Consider the following 23,485-nt stretch of genomic DNA (forward strand, 5'->3'; position numbering starts at 1 on the left):
ATACTTTAGCAAACAATAGTGATTTCAATCATTTACACAAAGGTTTATGAGTAATGTGAAATAATTCCTGAGATAAAATGCTATCTGTACTCTCGCCTGTCTGTTTGTTGTGCCATATGGAGAGGGTTTGCTTTGTTGGAAAAAATCCACTGGCTGTCTTGCACTGGTACGCTCAATCGAGCTCAGAAAAGTACTTGAAAGAGAACAGAAAGAATTTGTTAACAAATTCTGTCTTTAATCATGTTTTCTGTCAGCAGTTTTTTTTAAGCTGCATGATGCAACCATTGATGTTGGTGGGGATCCCTGGACAAAACCCAGTGTGGCTTCAGCTCAGCCTTGTGCGTTTTTATGACCCGGGCACTGTCAAAGCTTTTATGGCGGTGTAATATTTCCCCAAGCAAGTCGTTATTTGGGTCGTATAAACTCTTGATTAGGAACAGAATGCCGTAATGAAAATGAACACGCTCATAATGTCGGCTTCAAAGCTGTCACAAACACAACAGAGACTGACAGGAGCCTCTACAGACAGCAGATAAGATGAAGGAAAAAAAGAACAGGAGAGACAGAAAAACACTGTACCTGTTTTAATTCTATCTGCGTCTAAAGCCTGCGTGTACATTAACTGAGACTGAGTGGCAATCAGTAAAGCCACTTTAGTCTTCGGCCTTTTTTTACGAGACTGTGCCACGCTTGCACTTGAGCTATTGTGCCATTTATGGCTTTGAATGAGCAGATATGCGATTTATAGTCCTTACCGAGGTAATCGATTCTGTGGTCAAGGTGACCCTGGCTCTCTACTTGTTTCGCCCAATTCAAGCGTGACAGTGGCACGAAATGGGCAGCTGAGGAGAGGAAATGCTGCAGCCTCAATAACATCCTAGAGGATGTCTGACAGAGGAGCGGGTGGGGTGGGGTGGGGGGCGGGGGGATGAAATGCCCACAGTCAGAGATGGCAGAGGAGGAGGAGGAGGAGGAGGACGAGGCTGAGCTCACAGCCAGCCTGTAAGGGTATGACTGATGTTGTAAGCGTGCGTAATGATGCTCAGCTGAGTTTGGAAATCAATTTCACCGCCGCTCCCCCCATCTTGTCCAGTTGCCTTGATAGTAGATGTCCCAAAAGGGTCCCATTTGCATGGCTTTGTCACTGGGGAGGCCCAAGTTTAATTTGTCAGATTCGGCTGTTTTGTCAGGCGACACAGGGCCAGCACAGCCTCTTTCAGTGGCAGTATATTAAACACATTAAAATGTATATATGTATATATATATATATATATATATATATATATATATATATATATATATATGCTGGGACTTTTTATGGTAAATATGTTCAATGTTTAATGTATACAAACTTTTCAGGAAAGTGGGTGCAAGGTAAGGTAGACAAGATTACGCCCACTTTGTTCTGAAGGACTTATAAGGTTTAATGAACTATAGAGAGGTGAAAGGGAATTAATATGAGTGATTATATTATATTATATCACTATGTTATGTATGTTATTGTTTATTTCTAAAACATTAGTAGTTTTTTCAGCACAGTACTGTAAAAGGGGAAATATGTGGCAAACATTGGGGGGGAAAGACACACATACTGTATAACAAAATTGTTAAAACCAATGGAATGACATAATGACCTCCTCATTTCATTCAAGACCAAAACATGTTTGTGTCCTGTGATGTTTCCAGGAAAGTCCTTTGAGCTTTGACTGATTTAAAAGAGCCAGCCTTCCAGTTGTATTTTTAAATTCATAAACATACTGCACAAATAGATGAGAGCGTGGTGGGGGGGGGGGGGGGGTAGTGGGCAGAGCTGAATGGCAAAGTAAAGACAGTTAATACCAGACAGACTGTACATTAAATATTGTAAGCTCTTACGTATAAGCAAAAATGCCACTATTATTATAGACAGCATATTGCACTAATGGAGTCTGATGCAACTAAACAAACTTGCAACAACAACAATCGAGAATAGTCCCATTTGTTACTGATGTATGTCCAATTTCAGAAGTGAGTTCTGACGTACATAAATATTATGACAAAGCCACTGACAATATTAATGTTACCCCATTGATTTAGAATATGGGAGCTGTGACATATAATTCTGCATGGACACCTTCAGACCTTTGTATGGCCCGACATGCCTTCCTCTGTAACCTCCGACAACCACACAGAGATCGGTTCACACAAAAGAAGCTAGATGGTGCCTCTTAAAAAGGTCTCAAGCCAGCTGTTTCACAACTTGACTGTGCATCTGATGACAGTAAATGCAACTCCCCCTCTTTGCTACTGGAAAGGCACTGATTATATCCCTTCTGGGCCCCAGTCGGTCATAATTGCAGCCTAGACACTCAATCTTCTCTCTTAATGATAGTGTTTATCATTGTTGATAACTCATGTGTCTGACCAAAATAAACCTGTGAGGGCTGTTCGTTGACAGCCCCCTCCCATGACTCCACACAACCCTGAAACTCCCTTCGACAGCCTAGAATACAGCCTCCGAGCATCCGCATGTGACAGAGGTTACGGGGGGGAGAGAGGGCACCTGTTTATGTGTGTTCGCAGCATCACACTCTGACTAACGGGATTTCTTGGCTTTGTTTAGTTCACAAAAGTGCACAGACAGAATAGAGTTGTCATCAAGCAGAGACAGGCACATCTTTACCCCTGAGCATAAATTGTATATTTATATTTACTGTTTACAATTACAATTGAATACCAATGCAGCACAACTCAGTGACCCTGTTGAAAAAAATGTAGCTAGTGTAGTGACTATGTAGGTTATGTTTTAACGGACGGATAAACTAACTCTGTTATGAATGTTTGGGTAACTAACATTCATAACAACAAGAAATGTTGTTCTTTACCCTACAGACACATGGGTGCACCAAACAGTTAATAATGTGACCTTTTATGCTAGTATGGTTGAAGTAAATGATAATTTCAAATTCCATGAAGAGCATACTGTGGTGCATCAGTAGTATTACCAAGATCTCACAAAGATCTGCAGTAATAATGTACGCATGGATGCATTAACAAATTAATGCATAAATATATAGCGTCTTATAAACATACAACCCTGTGATCCTCATTTCAAGTGGAATTCAGCCCTCCAGAATTTAGACTGTGGGAGAATCAAATGGTGAAGTTCTGGTTTTTCTGCTAAGAAAAGATTTGGGTCACAGAGTCAGTTGCACGTGAGGAAGGCGAAGTGTGTTGTGTGTGTCGGTGTAGTGTGTCCTTCACGCTGGGTGCTTCTGTGACCTACCAGGATGGTGGTGATGACCAGCGAGCGGTTGGAGAGTGAGTCGGTGATGTTCATCCCATTCCGCCTGGGGACCTCAGTGATGTTGAGCCCCCCTGATGCACTCCACTTGCCCACCTGAGGAAGAGCAAGGTCACATGACTAGACAGTCCGGCAAGCAGCCAGGTGACCTCTTCCATAACCCAGAGGTCATCTCTCTCTCTCTCTCTCTCTCTCTCTCTCTCTCTCTCTCTCTCTATATATATATATATATATATATCTTTCTCTCTCTCTTAACCATTTAACACACTTCATTGCCTCTCTTTTTCTCAGGTTTTGTTTGGTCTCTGTGTCAATTCAAGATTCCATTCAGAAAGCACATGTTTAGAGCCTCCTATGTTAAAACTGAACACTGTCATTGCATTTCTGTTTGCTTTATTCTCTACTGTTTTTTTTCCTGTTATTCTTGACAGTGTGTGCAACATGCAGTGTATTTTAAACAAATTGTCCATACCCACAACCTCTCATAAACATAGAATACAATCAAAAACAGGACATAAGCTACCAGCACGTTATCCACAGCTGGACAAATGAAGAAGCTCCCAATTAACATCACATGGCGAAAACAGAAACCGCATGACAGGGGGACAAGAAAAGCATGCGAAAGGCCGGATTACTGCCGGTAATCTGTTTAATGTACAGTACAGACAAAAATCTGGGGAAATAAAAGGAATTTTTAGGCAAGCGTTTGTCTCCATGTGAAGACTCTTGCATAAAAAACAGACACTTCTGAACGAATCATTAGTGCAAACAGCCCTGTGGCTGTCGGCACCCCTCCCCCATACACAAGCCAAGGACCCCTCCTCTCCTCTCCTCTCCTCTCCTCCTCTCCTCTCCCCTTCCCTCTTCTCTTCTCCTCTCCCCTCCTCTCCTCCGCACCAGTAGAGCCCACCAGTTTAAAATTCACCATGCCAACAGATGAGACTGATCACGTTAAGCTAAGTGGGCGCCTCACAGCAGCATCCTCCACCCCACCTGATAATGACACCTCATGTGCAGTAAATGCGTGCGTTTGTAAAGCATATCAGTTACAACCTGAGCTGGCACAGCGGGTATTCCGTAGGGTTTTTGCGAGTACTGCTGTACCCTAACACATATGGACCGTCTAGTTGTTGCTAATTGCAGGCAATTTGTTTGATTCATTAAAAGTGATTATCCAAAGTAGCAATTCTCAAGTTATGTATGCTACTTTGAAGAGGAGAGACGGGCATATCTAGGCCCACATGCAGGCAGAAAAAGCTCATTTTCAAGTGAGAGACGTTGCCACAATTCCAGCGAGACCTAAGACGTGAGCTAATATTCAATTAAGCGGGATTATTTTCAAAGTCCCTATCTTACGCCACTCAAACAGTTAAAGCCGATTCCACCACTATCTATTCAAAGTGCACTGGACGTTTGACACGCACCCACAAAAGATATTAATGTGATTTCACAGGAACATGACATGGGGATTTTCCACTAGCAATGACATAGCCATGGAGGGGGAAGAGTGGTTAGGAGAAATGCCACATTATACCCCATTGGAGATTGCTTAGGGTCCTGACCGTATTGAAAAGCCAAGGCGACCCTCTTGAAACATGGCACACATTGAGAGGGATCAGACAGCGTATGTAACTGTTAAGGCCAGGTCTAGTTTACCTATCAAATGTATTCTTAGACCGGAAAAAAATATGTTTCCCTCTTTTTGCTTGTTTGTTTTTCTAACATTTTCATTTACAAGATGGTAAACAAACATATTTACACAGCCCATTAGCACCAAAAAGCATCACCTCACATCGCTATCAACACCGGCTGCAATTAGCAAGGTTGTGTACCCTAATCCAATTTGTTTTATGACCCACTAACTTATGCTTATGCGCAACCAGCCCATTGGCTTCCTTGTTAAGGAGTAAATTATACAGCAAAATCTACAGCGGCTCCTATTTGTTCCATTACAGAGACGGAATTAGACAAGTAATGTGGGAGAAACAGTTGTGTCGTTATGTCAGCAATTTGTGTCGTGCTAGTTAGCAGGGACCATTATCGTGTATGTTAGTGTTTCACCCCGCACTTTGTCATTCCACCAATAAAGAGGACCGTTTAGAGAAGACGACCAGTGTAAGTGGTCGTCTAAGACTCAAACAGCTTATGTTGCTGACCGTAACAGTCAGCAGAATGCATAGCAAGGATAGCTTACAGTAAGCATAGTGGTGCTTTTTTTTACAAGTCACATGTAATCCATCTGTTTGCCCTGTAATTTCAACTCCATAGATGAGATATATCGTGCCTTTCTTCAGCAGGTGAGGAGTCTTACACAGCCCTTTAGCTTTGACAAATCATCAGCTGACGCCTCAACCCACAAAGCACTGCATGACACTGATGCAGTATCTAATCAGTAATTATAGAGCTGTGTTGTGTGGTTAACTCGTGGGTGATAAAATGATCTGTTATGCAGTTGTATATTTGTGAATAAGTTCTACAACACAGTATTTAATTCCCTTTCTGTGTGAATGTGGGTGCATGTCAGTGTGTGTGTGTGTGTGTGTGTGTGTGTGTGTGTGTGTGTGTGTGTGTGTGTGTGTGTGTGTGTGTGTGTGTGTGTAAAACTGTTTCATTTTGAACAACACGACATACACAGACACGCAAGCAGACACACACATACAGTGAGAGAGAGAGAGAAAGAAAGACAGAGAGAGAGAGGGAGAGAGAGAGAGAGAGAGACAGGATTAGTCAGAGGTGGTTAGTACCTTCTCGAGTCCTTCCTCCTTCAGGCTGACGATGTCCAGGTCAAAGTCAGTGCGCAGGCCGGTGGTTTTGTTAAAGCACAATCGCCCGGTTAGGCCATCCCAGTGCGACTGCGGGGGAGAAATACAGTCATATAATTTACACCCACACGCAGCCACCCACACACACACACACACACACACACACACACACACACACACCCACACACACACACACAGACACACACACAATCTCTATCTCCCTCTCTTTCTTTCTCTCTTTCTCTCTCTCTCTCGCTCTCTCACACACACACACAGACACAGACACACTCACACACACACACACACACACACACACACACACACACAACCACATGGCTTGTATCTCCCTCTTAATTATGTTTTACATCCCAGCGCCTCAAACGCATTCTCCCTGCAGACCTCAGTCTTAATTAACGACCATCTCATTTGCTTGATTCCTCACTAGGAAAGAAATTACGTTGCACCCTCTAAAATCTGATATAGAGATGCCTCCACTTCCACTCCAGCCTCCTCCTTCTCTCTCTCTACCCTCAACCCCTTTCTCCCCCCTCCTCCTCCTCCTTCTCGTCTTTCTATCTATCACCCTCTCTCTACTCTTTTTCTCCATCTTATTCTATCCCTCCCTCTAGAATAGAGTGTCTCCTCTACTTTTTTTTTGCTTTGGAAGCATCCTATCAGAGTGAAATGACCTGGAAATATTTAGCGATATAAGCTGTTTGGATTCTCTAAGCGCTTAGGAAAGCTGTTTTGCTGCTTCTTTTTTAAATCTCCTTTAGCAGGGTACACTGGAGCATCCTATACGAAAGGAAAGATCATCATAGTGATGCCAAACAATTCCTTGCACCAGGTAACAACACCTGTCTTTCCATAATTAGGTTGCCTTGTGCCAATAGAGGATTTCCCTAAACATAGTGGCTGTTGGCTGTTTCATCCTTTTTTAACTTTCCTTGACCTCAGAACATTTGCCATCAAAGTCAAGGTCAAGTGGGTAGAAAGAAAAAAATATTCACTTTTATCTCTAATGCTCTCTCTCTCTCACTCTATCACTCTCTCTCTATCTATCTCTCTCTCTCTCTCTCTCTCTCTCTTGCCTCTCTTCCATTGTGTGGTTAGAGACTTAACAGAGACTTGTGCTCCTGCAGAGAGACAGTTCTTCCCACGTTGATTCAAGCATTTCTCTCCATTTTTGTAATTTTTCCGTTTTGTTTTTGGTCTCTCTGCTCTTCTTGCGTTCCCCATGCTCTGTGGCACAACTGTGTGTTCTACAACTCTAATCGGCTTCGTCTGAGTCACAATCAGCGTGTCTCTTGTGATGTGAAATGCGAGCTGATTATGCTGCGTCGTAGATGCATTGTGACCAGAACGGACTCGTTTTGCTGAAACTGGGCCACTCTGACTCATTGTGCGCCTGGCAAGTGGATCCGGGGTGAGAGAGTGAGGGGGGATTTATCGAGACAGACTTTGCACCGCAACACTCTTGATTAGCTCATTTACGTACATGCATATAACCATGCACATGCGTGGGTGTGCGCCTACACACACACACACACACACACACAGAGAGAGAGAGAGAGAGAGAGAGAGAGAGAGAGAGAGAGAGAGAGAGAGAGAGAGAGAGAGAGAGAGAGAGAGAGAGACAGACACAGGCACACACAGACACACACATACACACCCTAATCCTGTGCCTACACATACAGTGTATACACATGCATGAACAAACACACACAGACACACACACAAACACACACACACACACACACACACACACACACACACACACACAAACACACAGGATACAAACAAAAGCAAACATCACAACCAGTGTGAAGAAAGAGTCTGTTTGACAGGTGTTTCTTTTTTTCCTCTTCCTTGCTTTCAGCAACAACACAGATATGAAGGAATATGGCAGCACCCCTGCTCTCTGAGTGTACACATCACATCACATCGCATCGCATCTGCTCTTTGCATGTGTGTAGGTGTGTGTGTGTGTGTGTGTGTGTGTGTGTGTGTGTGTGTGTGTGTGTTTGTGTGCGTGTGTGTATGTGTGCTTGTGTGGAGGTGCGGGGGTGGGAGCAGGGCTGGTGGTGATGCTCTCGATGTTACCTCCTTGATGAAGCTCATGAAGCGTCCTCCGAACCTCCAGGGCTTGTGCCGGTGGCACTGCAGCGAGTTGACGGTCATCTGTGGCGCGTGCTGGTACGACACCGACACGATGTGGACGGCATCATACGTCAGAGCAGCGTCTGTCTGGAGTAAAGGGCGTGGATTACGTCAGCCGAGTGGGGTGGTAGAGAGAGGTGATAGAGAGAGGTGATAGATATATATTATGGACCCTTTCAGGAGAGTTCCATTATCAGCATCATAGTTGGCCCCACAAGACTTCCTTTTTAACATTCCATATGTTATCTTAATGCAGAGGAAGTAGATTGGGGCCCAAATAGAACGTTCAAGCATTGTTTTTGTTTTTATTGTTGAAAGGGTCTATAAAGGCTAGATGTCTCGTCCGCGCTGCTGGCCAATGGAGGTCGACGTCTGCACCTGGCGGCCATCTTGCCACAGTCATCTCGCTCACTCATAACATTGTGTTTCAATGGTGCATACTTTTTAAATAACCATAACTTGCTCATTTTTCTACCAATTTTCAAATGGTTTGGTTTGTTATAAACATCAGAGATGTAGCTATGACACTGCATACTTATGAATAATTATAAATTCAACATGTTGAAGCATCCAGATTATAGCCACATTAAAGGAACACGCCACCCAATGTCAGTAGTAATATATGTTCTTACCTTAACTTCCACGAGTTGAGTCATACCTCTCCCGTGTCGGTACGTGCACTCCAACGCTCTGGTGCGCGGCTGGACTGTGTTAGCATGTTGCTATGCTAGCGGGCTTTGACGGTAACTAAGCGTAGAAGTAATCAGAAACATCCACGTTTTCCCGACTTAAATACAGTTGCACTAGTAGTTGATAGAAATGCTACGGCCACGCAACATGAAACGTGGCGATTTTCCAAGCGAATAAACCGGAGAACTACAATGTGTGGCGCAATAGCACTTGGGAGTACTTCGACCTAGCGTAGTAGTATTGTTAACACCTAATTGTAGATCCTATCCACCACAGAGTTTAGAATCCATGCTGGATCGACCCTCCCTCCCCTCTGAGCGAGAGAGAGGCACACACACTAGAGATGCGCTGATGGGCTATTATTTCAACCATAACTGCACAGCAGTTTGTTTTAATGTAGGCTATATGGGTGATGCAGCGCTGCTGACGTGAGGCTAGAAAGCCCTTGCCTGTTCTAGAAAGACTGATCCAATGCAGCAAATATATTAAAAGGCTAAAGTCGTACATTGGCTATGTTGTAGCCTATCCCCAGAATATCAGCAGCAAACTCAGTCTCTGTCTCGCAAAACAGTCTCCAAATAAAACGCACATCGGCCTGTTGCCTATTCTGCCAGCTTGTGACAATATATCGTCCAAAATGCTTGATTACATTGTATTCGCCACATTTTTAGCTAAATTTTCATGTACCACATCAGCATTTTTGTTCAGTGAATCTTTTGTAAATTGCTTTACAATTACCGTCGGGCCTATAGGCCTATTGCCAGGCTTGCCTCAGCTTCGGTCACGTCCTTTTACAATTTTATCATTGTAATAAAAAACGCAATTTGCCACATAATTTCAACATGCTCCTGGCCTACTAATTAATGCCTATTGTACTTTATTTTTTGCAAAAAGAAAGAAATCCTTGATAAAATAACAAGTCATTCCCATTATAGGCTACTTTACACACTGTTATGCCAGGGTGACTGACAAGCCTGTTCTGAAGACTCCCATTCATTTTGACTGCACCAGCGCGTCTTTTTCAGACAGACAGCATTTTATAGCAGGCCATCGGACAAATATGACGCCTCGATAGCCTATTAAAGAAACTCCGACTCCATTCATTCTGAAAGTCCACCGCACAACGTGCATGTTCACATTTTTAGTAACAACCGCCAAACTTGCTTGCTTGCCTTATCTAAGTTTTCCGACTATTTTTCGTAGGCCCTATACCTTCTTTTTCCGCTGGATGTTATTGAGTTTGTAGAAGTTTTAGCTCTTACGTTCTGAACATCTCGCACTGCCATCGCCCGATGTCATTTCTGAGTCATATCACTCTCTGTCTCTCTTTTAAATGCCTATTCCCTGAATGGTAGGCTACAATTATGTGTTTTATATAGGCCTATAGGCTAATATCGAAACAAAATATCCCAGGCAGTCTCATGTAGGATATAACACAGGTTGAAGTCAACGTCAAGTTGGTTCTATTTAGGGAGGTGAATGTGTGTAAACATCTGTAGATGACTCAGAAATGACATCGGAAGACAAGGAGTGAATAGTGGCAGAGGCAAGCCGAAGGCTGCTGACAAGGGCCCGACGCTATTGTAAAGCAATTTACAAAAGATTCACTGAACAAAAATGCTGATGTGGTACATGAAAATTTAGCTAAAAATGTGGAGAATGCAATGCAATCAAGCATTTTGGATGATATATTGTCACAAGCTGGCAGAATAGGCAACAGGCCGATGTGCGTTTTATTTGGAGACTGTTTTGCGAGACAGAGACTGAGTTTGCTGCTGATATTCTGGGGATAGGCTACAACATAGCCAATGTACGACTTTAGCCTTTTAATATATTTGCTGCATTAGATCAGTCTTTCTAGAACAGGCAAGGGCTTTCTAGCCTCACGTCAGCAGCGCTGCATCACCCATAGCCTATTAAAACAACCAGCGGATGGTGGGCGGGTGTGGTTTCGAAAATTGGTCAAAAAACTTTGGTGCTGATGGATGATAAGTTTTGCTATGCAGTTATGGTTGAAATAATAGCCCATCAGCGCATCTCTAGTGTGTGTGCCTCTCTCTCGCTCAGAGGGGAGGGAGAGGCTGAGGGTCGATCCAGCATGGATTCTAAACTCTGTGGTGGATAGGATCTACAATTAGGTGTTAACAATACTACTACGCTAGGTCGAAGTACTCCCAAGTGCTATTGCGCCACACATTGTAGTTCTCCGGTTTATTCGCTTGGAAAATCGCCACGTTTCATGTTGCGTGGCCGTAGCATTTCTATCAACTACTAGTGCAACTGTATTTAAGTCGGGAAAACGTGGATGTTTCTGATTACTTCTACACTTAGTTACCATCAAAGCCCGCTAGCATAGCAACATGCTAACACAGTCCAGCCGCGCACCAGAGCGTTGGAGTGCACGTACCGACACGGGAGAGGTATGACTCAACTCGTGAAAGTTAAGGTAAGAACATATATTACTACTGACATTGGGTGGCCTGTTCCTTTAATAACGTTTGTAAGAAACCAAACCGTTTGTAAATCCGTCAAGATTTCAGCGAGATAAGAGTATTTGTGTTCGTGCAGAGCACTCACCTTACATCAGGTACCACAGACCCCACCAGATAGCTTGCCTGTGACAAGATGGCCCCCAGTGATGCTGTTAGAGACTCTGCCATAAGACATCTAGCCTTTACTATGTATATCTATGGGTAGAGTGGGCTGGTAGAGTAGGGTTGTAGAGTGGGGTTGGATTATGTCAGTGGGTTGAGTGGGTAGAGAGTGGTTGGAAGGAGCGGGGGGGGGGGGGTACTTTCTCATCTGCCATGTTGCTTTGCTTTGCTTTAACCTGGAGATGAGAAAGGTACCTCGAAGACAGGGCAGCATGACATGATGACAAATATGTCAAAATGCAAAAGCAAACAAAAAACAAATCAAACAAAAACAAGAAAGAGGAAAAAAAACTGAGCTACAGTTTCCTCACCCCCTGCGTCCTCACCCCCAGCTCATAAGAATCACAGTTTCCACAAGCTTCCACAAATAATTCATGTGGCCCCCTTCTGTGTGTGGAAGCCTTTGCACGTATAGATAGGCAACTTTCCAGCTGAGTGAAAGGAAATTAAAGGCAGCCTACCTTGATGTTTTTTTGTCACACCAACTACCTTACAGTAGTAGGGAAGCAATTAAATGTGTGCTCTTCCATAGTACTTACAGAGGAGGGGGAATATGTGTGTGTGTGCGCTCCCTCCTTGAAAAGCCCACTCCCCTGCACCAAAATAATTAGACCTGCACGAGGGCTGTGTGGGTGTGTTTGAACCTCTGTCAAATGCATTAACACAAAACAAACAATACAGGGGATGAGGGCTGCTATGAAATATTCACATTGAATTTCATATGCGTTTCCAACTCTTAACTCTCTATCAGCCGTGCCCCTTATTACGTTACAGCGTAAAATAAGAGCAGCTTTGCTGGAGAAAAAAAAATCACGGGATGAGATTTGAAGATTATTGGATTTGAGTTCCTGTGATCAAGAGGGAATTCATCATCATCTGGTAATAAACAGGCCTTAATAAGGCGCATAAATGAGATCAAAATTCTGTTAGTGTGTGACCCTGCTGCCTCCTATTATGGCCCCATGCTATTATAAAGAAGCATCTGAAGCAGTGATCCGTTTCAATTTTATCCCTTACCAGAAAGAATGTGGGAAGCACAAAAGCAAAATAACTCCTCTTATGCCTCATAATTTGCATTCTTGCTAATTCACGGCACGCAAGGTCATTTCAATCTGCAAAGCTTGGCACCTAAAAGCCTTTCCAACTCTGCTAAGTGGGTCCATGCCTCTATACCTTTGCCCATGTGACCCACTGTAATCGTTATGAAAAGACTGACGAATGCAAGACTATGAGAGGGGTATAGACATTGAAATGAATGTTGTCACCACCGCCACCAGATTTTCCCTCAGGCAGAAAGAGAGACATACCGTCATGATGCCCTCCAGAAGGCCCGAGTCTGGCTTGGGGAGGATCTGCCTCTCCAGGGACCACTTCTCCACGATGGAGGCCACCTGGGGGTTGTCCACATTCAGGATGCGGAAGCCGGTCATGTTCACGCCGCAGAAGCGGTAGGGCTCCAAGTCGATGGCCATGAGGTCCTGCACAGAAGAGAGATGCAGGTGGCAGAAGGGAGATAGAGAAAGGGGAGGAAGGGAAGAGTACGGAGAGAAAGAGGAGGAAAGACAGGGAGAGAGAGAGAGAGTGAAGGGAGAGGAAGTGAGGGAGGAGAGGACAGAGGAGGGAGTGAGAGAATGAGGAGACAAAGACAAAAAGGAACATGTGAGAATAATTCAGAAAGAGGAAACAGAGACGAACAGAGTGACACGAGAGGAAAAAAGGGGGACATCAAATGGGATGAGGGGAAAAACAGAGAAAGAGAAAAAAGAACGAGTGAGAAAGAGAGTGTGAGAGGGAAGACTGGGATCCCATTCAGCTGACGAGGCCTGAGCTTTATGGAGGCTGCCTGTGTCTTTGTCCTCCCATAAAGGAGGCAGGCGGGGGAGAGGGGGACATTGGGAGGATAATACACTGCTCTCAGGCAGCCTGAGTGGCCAGGGATAAGGGATTTCACAGAATGCTCATACTCCAGAGTCCAAGACCCACTACCAGGGATCCCATCATCGGCCTTTCACAGGGCTGATTGAAACGGCCACGAACTCGGTAAGCCGGAGTTCATGTTTCACATTTTAGATTAAGAGAGTGTTGATCTAGGATTGTATTTCACTCTTTCTCCCACACGACTTGACACCTGACTGTCTGGTGCTGTGGATTTATGCCTAGATGCTCTGTATGCATGAGCATGTCTAAGTATTGAATAGAGCCCCTTTATTGTTTCAAATATGCATCTTGTTGATGTCAAAAATCTCTTCCCAAGGATTGACTTGGCATAAAGGGCAGCACACAAGCTAACATGAATGTATCAAAAAAGACTACTCAAAGACAAAAAGGTTAAGCTAAATTTAAGTATAGTTAAGTAAAGCATGTTTAAACCAAACCATCATTCAATATTGAGCTGGTTTAGTGATTTCAAAACATTACACATTCCCATCGATATTTGAACATACAGTATTAAAATGCTGCTGGCGTGTGTTTGGGGCTCCTCGGGTGTTCAAGATGGATTACAGCAGATGAAGATCTCATCCTGGGCCGAAGCTGGCCCAGCTGCGTGAGATGCAGAGACTGCAACTCTGCCCAGACACTGCAGCCACCTGCCAAGTGTTCATATCTCAAAATGAAAGGTGTTTAATCTGCTTAAGCTCGTTAATAATGCATTGGCATGCCCGTTAAATATGCAAACACAAAGCTAACCATTTCTCTCTCTCTCTCTCTCTCTCTCTCTCTCTACTGTATGTGTGTGTGTGTGTATATGTTTATTTCTCATTACATTGGTTTGTTTAATAGTACGCAAAAATACTTTGTGAAACTAGCATCCGGTTTCTGGTGTAACACCAAACGCTGAAGCGCACAGCATATGTGAATGCCAGAGGGCTTCCATAAACCCATTTGATAGAACATAATAGACTTTTTTTATTGACACCCTGTAGTGGTGGCAAATGGCGTGCATGTGTACAGGATAAGTGCTGAGTTGCCTCCAGACACAAAGCTGTTTTTTTTTTCTGTATACTCCATAAGCATGTAGAAAGATGCTTCAATGTTATTTTCACCACGAGAGATCAAAAGAAATCTCTGTCAAACAAGACCTTGACTAAAACTGTTCTACATCCCCTGGTTAAATGCACTCCTTTGGACTCAAAACCAGTTGTAAAATAAATGGTGTTTTTAAAAGATAAAGTTAAAACCATCTTAACCCTGTTATTGTTTTGTTGATTTGTTTTGTTAATTTATTTTGTACCTCAAATGATTTTGAAATGCAATCATAAGACAGAAGTCAGACACCTGAATTTGGTTACTGGTACTTACATTTGCCAATATGGTGAAAAAGCATAAACCAATATAACCTATGAGAGGCATTTGTCTACACTTGACTCCAACACATCTGATCACACTTTTGTGATGCAGTGGTGCACGTTGGGTGAATACCCAACAAGTCAAATCCGAATAGGGAGTCATGACCTAAATGGGGGTGATCCCTTGAAGAGTGGGCTAAGCTAAGCCACCACAATGTGCTGCTCCTCTCAAATTCTTCTGGATGGAGCCTGCAGGGATAATGCTGCAGTGATGACAGACTAATTTCAGTGGCGAAAGTGGCTATTACCCCCTGAACACGTAGCTGTTGACTTTTCACGCTCTAATAAATAAGAGCTTCCCTTGTCTCCCAAACAGTAACACAGCAGCACTATATTGCTGAGAAACTTCATTGGACAAGTGAGGCTGATTGGGTTGCCAAAGAAATGATATGTCTATTTATCAACCTGGTGACTTTTTCGCCCGGCAGGTAAAATCTGCTTTAATCTTCCACAGCTTTACCTAAGATCAATGATGCAGTTGGACACAGCAAGGCACATGGTCTTTATGGTGGATAAATCTATGGAGAAATGTATTTTGTTTTATTGGCGTTAGTCATATCGGATATGACATTAACACACTGATACATTTTTAATGTGTATGTGTAATGGATGCCTAAGGAAACACTGATTTGCCCACAGTAGTTCAGTCTAAGTGCTCGGCAGGTCAAGGCTGTTGAATGTGATACTTTGGTGTGTGCATAAAGTGTCAATGTCAGCAACACAATGCAGGTGCCATGCTTCTGTGCTTGAAGGACGTAGCTTTTTACAGATCCAGTATCCCACGGCGTGTAAATGTATCTGAGCTTACCTTCAGCCACTTCATCTGAACTTATATTACTAGCTATTATTACTTGGTGAACATGGGATCTGCCTAGCAGTGCCTACAGTATTTGTGGCCCAGGATATGTTATAGTGCTTTAGACTAGTTATTTACTTTAGTTATTTAATGCTTTTTTGATGTCATTTAGATTCCCCGTAGAGTAAAAGGATAAGCGATATAAACAGGCCTACTGTAGCTGCCAATAAGATATTTTAGCAATGGAGCACTGGGAAAAAAACACACACACACACACACACACACACACACACACACACGCGCGCGCACACACACACACACACACACACACACACACACACACACACACACACACACACACACACACACACACACACACAGGCAGGGTGGCTCAGGGGAAAAACAATGCTGGCCCTTCTCCGCAAGTCTATCCAATTCTCCAAGGGTGGAATCTGAACTGTTCAGAAGGATGAGGCATTCCAGAGGACACAACTGGCAGGGTCTGCGGTCGACTGAGCCTTTGTGTCCCTAATGCTGTGGCATCGACTCCTGCTGGCTGGTTAGTGTACCAGAACAAGAGACAGATTCATACTGGACACACAGAGAGGCCATTGCATGTGTTACAGCCCTCAGTGGAGGTCTTCTTATGTCTGGGTCAGAAACAGGGCTTGTCTACAGCACGTGTGTTGTTTGAGGCGTATGTTTTTGACAGCCCTGCCAAACTGACTTAAGGGTTCTGCATAATAGGAGTCAGCTGAGTAAACAAAAACAAATAGCAACCACACTTGGAGGAGGACCAGTAAATTAGGGGAGATATTGATGGAAAAAAACAACAACAAAAAACAATTAGCATATCTGCATCACTGCTTTCAGAGAGAGCCAGAGAGTCAGTGAGGCCATGTCCACACACTGACAGTTTTCGTGAAAACTGTTACGTTTTTTTTTTTTATTGTTTTGGCCTTGCTTCCAAACGACCGTGGCGTTTTAGGTAACCAAAAACTATATTTTTCAAAAACGGGTTCCAGGGTGTTTTTCTTTTTTGTTTTAAAACCCTATTTTGCCCTTGTCATGTAAACAGCAAAAGAGAGAGCCAGAGAGTCAGTGAGAGTGGTCAGCCTACAGTACAGTAGAGTGGACACTATGGTCTGGGTATGTGCCATTTCATCCGTTTCATCTGTGCACAACAGAGGAAGCATCTCTTATGTTGCCTCTTCACTAACTCTCCTCTCCATTTGGTCTCGGGATAAGAAGACATAAAAAAAAAATGAGAAGCAAAATTCAGACAGAATCTGGCATTTTCCAGGGAACTTTTTATCTCCCTGTTGCTAAGAGACATTGATCTTAAACAGGAAACAGGGTGGTAGAGGGACTGTCACATTATTATTGTTGTTATTATTATTATTTTGTTTTTGTTTGTCAAGGAAATTAGATGTCAGTGCAGTGTTTGGGGTGTGCTGCTAAGCTGTCAAAGCTAACACAGTACAAACGGAAACAGCCATTGGTATTCCAGGGGTGCCATTAACAAGCCGGATGTTGAGCACACTTATGTAAATTTCTGCTCCGAGCCTCTGCTTTGCAGCTCTGTTTTATGTACTGTGTCTAAAACGACATGAGGACGTGGCATATAATGCAGGCGATTGCATCGCTCCCCTCATCGAAAGTTAGAGAACTGCAGAGTCTGAGCACCGAGGCAGACAGGGGGGAGGGTCGTAAATCAAAGCCCTCCCATGTGTTAAGATATTAGCCGAAGTGCACGCGGCGCCATCAAACCGGGGGCTGACACAATCAATTGACTCCCAATCTGTTGTCTTTGTAGTGCCTTTTCAAAGACTTTTGTTGTCTTCATCAGGGGAGTAGGAGTGTTTACAGAGGGATATTGAAGACTCCATTACTCTGCTGTTTTGTCAAACGAAATTGATATTATGGACCCGTTCCAAAGCCCATTGGCAATTAGACGTCATTCATCAAAATATGAAACGAGACCGGGATGAGAACAAATGAGAATCAATTTGCATTAACAAGTGTTTTACATTACCAGAGTGGTGAAGATGTAGTGGTAGTACTCTGTCATCATTCCCATCATCTGAGCCTGCAAGAGAGAAAGAGAAAGAGAGAGAGAGAGGGAAAATTAGAGAGGGAGTGACACACACACACACATACAGAGAGTGACAGTGTTGGTGAAATGCTATAATAGTCAGTAGGTCACTTGTGGAAGTCTGCAATCAATAAAGTGGCCAAGACAAATAAAATAAACATGGATGCCTTCCAGCTGAGGAAAAGGAGAAGTAAACATGACACAGATTTCAATGAACCCAGGCAGTCATAAAAGGGGGTCATTGCGTGTGTGTGTGTGTGTGTGCGTGTGTGTGTGTGTGTGTGTGTGTGTGTGTGTGTGTGTGTGTGTGTGTGTGTGTGTGTGTGTGTGTGTGTGTGTGTGTGTGTGTGTGTGTGTGTGTGTGTGTGTGTGTGTGTGTGTGTGCGTGTGTGTGTGTGAGGACATAGTCATTCACTGGGGATGACTCAGCACCTAAACCATCTTCCCACTGCTGCTGCCATTCATCTATTAATTTAGGAAGCCTGCAAAATGAAATAAATAAAAACAAAAACAAAAACAACAACAAGAGGCTTGTGTGAGTCAAGCACACAGTAGGCAAGGACCTTCATCTGGAGGGTCATAATCCTGTTTATCATTTGTCCTCCCTAGGTGCACGAAACCCAATGCTTACTTAAAAGCTACTTTTTTTCAGAGGCCTGTGCTCTCTATAGTGGATTGGATTTTGTGTTAACTGTAACATCTAGTGACATGGAGGTGAGGTGAGAGGGCTGAGCGAAGATTTTGAAAAATATCTCCCTGTGCCACTGCCAGCTTTATTTCTCCTCCAATTCAAAAAACAGAAGAAAAGCCCTATCAGAAAAAAAAAAAAAAAACATTATAACCATTTTTTTTTTGACAGGTGGCAAATGCCTTTTCTTCCTACCAGCCAATTTCAAAACCAAATACCTCTCGGCCCCATGGCTCCCGGTCTATCTCTCGATAGACCTGCCAAACATGCTTCAATCCATCTATCCATCCATCCATCCTCTGCAGGCACATCCAGGCTCACAGCTTTTCCAGAGACACAAAAGTCTTGGCCTAGAGACAGACCCCTTCACACTCACTCACACACACACACACACACATACACACACACACACACACACACACACACACACACACACACACACACTTCCCATTTCCTTTCTATTCCCCCGAAGGCAAATTCATGTACTGACAACCAGGGTTGGAGTGTCGATCCAAAAGCTGCCGCGAGGAAGGAGACGCACAGACAGGTGGCTGCCTTTTGGAGGCTGGGATAATGAGCGTTCCCACAGACAGACGCCGCGCTGAAATCAGATGAACGCGCGCGAGGCCTGACAACACAGCGGCAACATGCCACAGAAGAGCGTCACCCACTGCCACAGAGATACGGAGCTGGAGAAGGTCAATTTTGCCAAAGTAGAGGCACAAAGTTGGGACTGGCAGAATTTATCAGAACATGCTTAAGCTGCTTATTTTCGACTTTTGGCACATAAACTGCAGCTAGATAAAATTGCCCAGGGATCAAGCCCCATATATATTTTTTCCCCTATATATTTGTTTTTTTTCTGCAGGTAAGCAAGATGGAATAGGCATTCATGTGAGTTTTCCCACTAGGTTAAGATTTGCAGAAGTGCCGCTAGAACTGTGCTCGTAAACCCTGGAAACCAGCCTTGGGTAACATAAATAAAACTGGCTTGGAGAATCAGAATGCCAATAAAGTTCTATAATGCTATTTTATGTATAATAATTTATTTAAAAGTTGAACTTCTTTGTCAAGCATGGATGTAATTTATACATTGGCACAAGACCTTGATTTAAAGTTGATTCAAATATGATGATTTTCGTCAAACCTAGCCCTAGCAAGCTAAAACAAACCAATAACCAAAAACATTCTCAGATGCTGTTATGACAAAACGATTACAATCGTTTGGCTGCAAACATGTTTCTCCTGAAGCACCATCTAAGACACACTGAATTTGACACAAAAATGATCTAGCAAGTGGCAACCTTATCCCACCACTCCAAAGAGAAATAAACAACGGAAGGAAAAACAACAACAACTAAGAAACAGTGGACTGGACGACTAGCGTGAGTGTGGAAACTCAAAGTGCTTGAGCTTCACACCACATGGGGAGCCAGGGCACCAGAGCTTCTGTGCTGAGAGGCAGCATATGCGCCTGAGGAGAAGATGGCTTTCTGAGCACCGCACACTATTTTAATCCTCCACTCCCTCTCCACTCCCTCGCACAACACCGCAGAGCTTTCGCCTGTTTGCTCGTTCATTGCTGCTCATTTGTCTGTTTGCTTGTTGTGTGTTTGCTCAGCCCGGACAAGTAAACAGTGCATCCACAGGATTCAGCAAGACTGAGTTCTGAGCTGTGGTTGACAGAGTTCCATGTATGTGATGACATGTTAACATTAATCTGGAAGAATGGTCGTGTTCTAAATTCTTGTCTAAATAAAATCTATTATTTATTAGGATCTATTTAAAAATGCAAAAAAACAGTGAACACATGCTCATACAGTATCTGTAAAGAACGTAGGTACATTTGTTCAATAGCCTGCTGAATGTCATTGAGGACAGACTCTCTGAGTGAGATGAGTGTGTGGGTTCCTACCTGCTTCAAGATCTGGGCAGCCATGGCGTGACTGCAGTCGAAGATGATGCGGAACTCGCGGCCTCGCTTCATCTCCTTCAGCAGCGGCCGCGTGTCCGTGTTGTCCAGGGGAAGCTGTCTGATCTTCAGCCGGATGTTGTACCTGGATGGGGCCATGATCAGCTCCTGTAGTCTAATGAGGCCTGGGAGTGACACATTTGCAGGGAGATGAGTGAGATGAATAAGACAGGGCCTGCATGACAGAGCAATGTGGGACACTACCATAGCTCAGTGCACTAATACATCATAATATATTAAAGTATATTAATATACAATGACTAACATTTATACTCTTTTACAGTATGGAGTAATGAATTACATAACCAAAGCCCCATTGTAATGTCCTGTGTAATTGTATTTTCTTTTAAAAATTATATTAACCTCATATTATTTTATCAGGTTTTATGTCATTTCTACTTTAATATTATATTCTAAGAGTAGCTCCTTTGACATGGTTGAGCCTTGACTTATGAATCCTCAGTCTTACAGGATAGAAAATAACGATAACGTTTCTGTTGAGCTCATAGCAATGTCAGGTATGAACACACAGCGATCTCACCTGTGCTGTCGTCGTACACCACGGTGGCCGTCTTCCACCTGAGGAACTGCACAAGGTCGAGGATGGCGTAGCTGAGCGAGGAGTAGTCGGGGTACAGGTTGGCGTAGAAGGTGTCCCGGTTGTCCATGGGGTGGTGCTTCCACCTCACCTGGATGTGTGGCACCTCCAGAGCATTGCAGATGGACTGGACAGCGTTGGAGGATGAGCTGTGTGATGGGCCAAAGATGGCCACTACGCCTAGAGAGAGCTGGTCACAGGCTGGACAGGGTGGGGGGTAAATCAGGTCAGTAACAGGGGTAAGATGACAGACGCACATAAAACACTTAACATGATAACAGCTGATCTCCATCTGCCAAACTAGTGTGGCTGTCACTGCTACAGAATGTGGCAGGTTCCCTCGGAGGGACCATATGACTGAGGAGCTGAGAAACGACCCTGTCCCCTCTTATCCAAGCAAAAGACATCATAATCATAACACGCCATTCTGAGTACTACTACATACCAGTAATTACTACTACTACATAATTATGTTAAGTGTTTTTATGAGTACAAGACAGAGAGTCATGTTCATATTAAATGTCTGCATTATTTCTGCATTATTTTTACATTCCTCCACCCACTCACCTTTCCTGGACGCCTCAAAACTGTCGTAGATGTTTATCCTCTGGATGTCGTACGTTAATGTTGTGTTGGGTAGTAACGTCCTGTTCCTGTTGATGTTGTTGACGGCGAACTTAAAGGCCAGCTCCTCTGAACTCACCGGGGCGTTGGGGGCGCTTTCTGTTTGCTCAAAAATGCCCCCTGCAAAAACAAATGGAGGCAAAAATTGTCAACAGAAGCTCATTTCCCTGCTGCAGACATAAATCTCTGAAGGCCTTCTTTTAATTTATTTTATTTTTGTTTCCTTTCTTAAAAAAGTGGGCTTCACACTTAATGCTGGTGGTAGACAAAATTGTGTTGTTTAGCTAGCACCACATTTTCCACAGCAAATAGAAGAGAGACAGAGAGAGAGAGAGAGAGAGAGAGAGAGAGAAAAGTATGGCCGCTCTTCTTTCCAAACCATCGCTGTGAATACCAAGTCGTAGCTTTGAAGTTCAGACGTGCAATGGAGGGAAGGTAGAGAGCTGGGGAGGTGCAAAAGAAAATGGCTCCATCACAACAAGTGCTCATGTTCTTTTTCCCCGGCCTCTCCATCTGCTTTCATGCCCCCACACAAAAAAGAGCCCTGACAGAATCACAAAATGGACTGTGTCTGGAAGATGGGATTTTCACACACAAATGGGGGTAATTGTAAATCATTACTGGCTACGACTTCAGTATGTGAGTTTGCGAGGATTAGAATCAGGAGAGAGGGGTTGCGCGTGATCCACGATAGCTGTGCTGGTTTATGTCTACAGTGCTAGCCCGACTAGTCTCACTTCACCCTGCAGAAAAAAGATCACTTTTATCCAGAGAGAAATATTTATTCAATTCCCTGGGTATCTGAACATCCATTACCAAAGTTCTCTTGCCTTCAAAGAAATGCCTACAGTACATGTTTCAAATCTGATTGTAGATAATAAATTAAAAAAAACAAATCCAATTAAAAAAAAATAATACATGGAATTATATTTTTTGCCCTGTATAATACTGCATTGAAACCTCAAAGTGAAATGGATCAATTTGTCAAGTCTGCCCTAAAACCGTATCCAGTGTAAAAACAGTGACAGTGGTGACTTTCCCTGTTGTCCACTTTCCCTGTTGACCACTGTGTCCTTTTAAAGTGCCCGACCCTCGTAAATTGCCATGATGAAACATCCTGCAACAATGTGTTGTATGCAGGCGGTGGAGGATAAAGGATTATTTCCAACCAATGTGCGGAACACGTTTAAGAAGAGAGCCTTACTTGTTCAGGTACTGCATAACACACACACACACACACACACGCACACACACACGCACACACACACACACACACACACACACACACAAACACACACGCACACACACATACACAAACACACACACACACACACATGAAAAATGCTATTTGTGAAACGTTTTGTCTAATCTAAAAAAATCCATCTAGAAAAACAAATACATACACGCACATGCACGCACACACACACACACACACACACACACACACACACACACACACACAGAAACAATAGTTGTGGTACACGAAGAAGGTTGCGTGTGCAGCCGCCTCCTTCTGTGCCAGCTGATCCCCCACTGCAGATGGTCAGAAACCCCACAAGGACCTCCAGAGCACTGGGCATACCGCAGAAGGAGCACCACCACCACCACCACAGCAGTAGCAGTAGCAGCAGCTTCTACTATTTATGACTCAAAGCCCCCTTCACTTCCCACAGGGACGTAAGCAACCCCCCCCCCCCACTCTGGAAGGGGATGGCGCATTAAAATAAATGAATCCTGCCGTTTTGTAGGGAAATCTCATTAGAGTACATTAAGTAATTGCTGGAGTATATACTAATTTGACTGTTAAGAGGATAAA

General features: G+C 43.6%; 1 protein-coding gene across 1 annotated transcript in view; it reads right to left on the minus strand.

Moving 5' to 3' along the window:
- The window catches only part of grik3 (glutamate ionotropic receptor kainate type subunit 3), a 107,282-nt gene that overhangs the window by 26,308 nt on the left and 57,489 nt on the right, over positions 1–23,485 (minus strand). Inside the window, exons 2-9 of the mRNA XM_076279468.1 lie at positions 21,613–21,789; positions 20,989–21,246; positions 20,391–20,572; positions 17,728–17,781; positions 12,857–13,027; positions 8,149–8,292; positions 6,028–6,135; positions 3,266–3,379 (exon numbers count right to left, since the gene is read on the minus strand). Of these exons, the coding sequence (XP_076135583.1) occupies positions 3,266–3,379; positions 6,028–6,135; positions 8,149–8,292; positions 12,857–13,027; positions 17,728–17,781; positions 20,391–20,572; positions 20,989–21,246; positions 21,613–21,789 (1,208 nt within the window). The remainder of the gene's footprint in view (positions 1–3,265; positions 3,380–6,027; positions 6,136–8,148; positions 8,293–12,856; positions 13,028–17,727; positions 17,782–20,390; positions 20,573–20,988; positions 21,247–21,612; positions 21,790–23,485) is intronic.

Source organism: Alosa pseudoharengus, unplaced genomic scaffold, assembly GCF_046254945.1.
Source record: "Alosa pseudoharengus isolate Yale_2024_CS ecotype anadromous, Long Island Sound unplaced genomic scaffold, YU_APseudo_1.1 YU_APseudo_1.1_scf_12, whole genome shotgun sequence".
NCBI lineage: Eukaryota > Metazoa > Chordata > Actinopteri > Clupeiformes > Clupeidae > Alosa > Alosa pseudoharengus.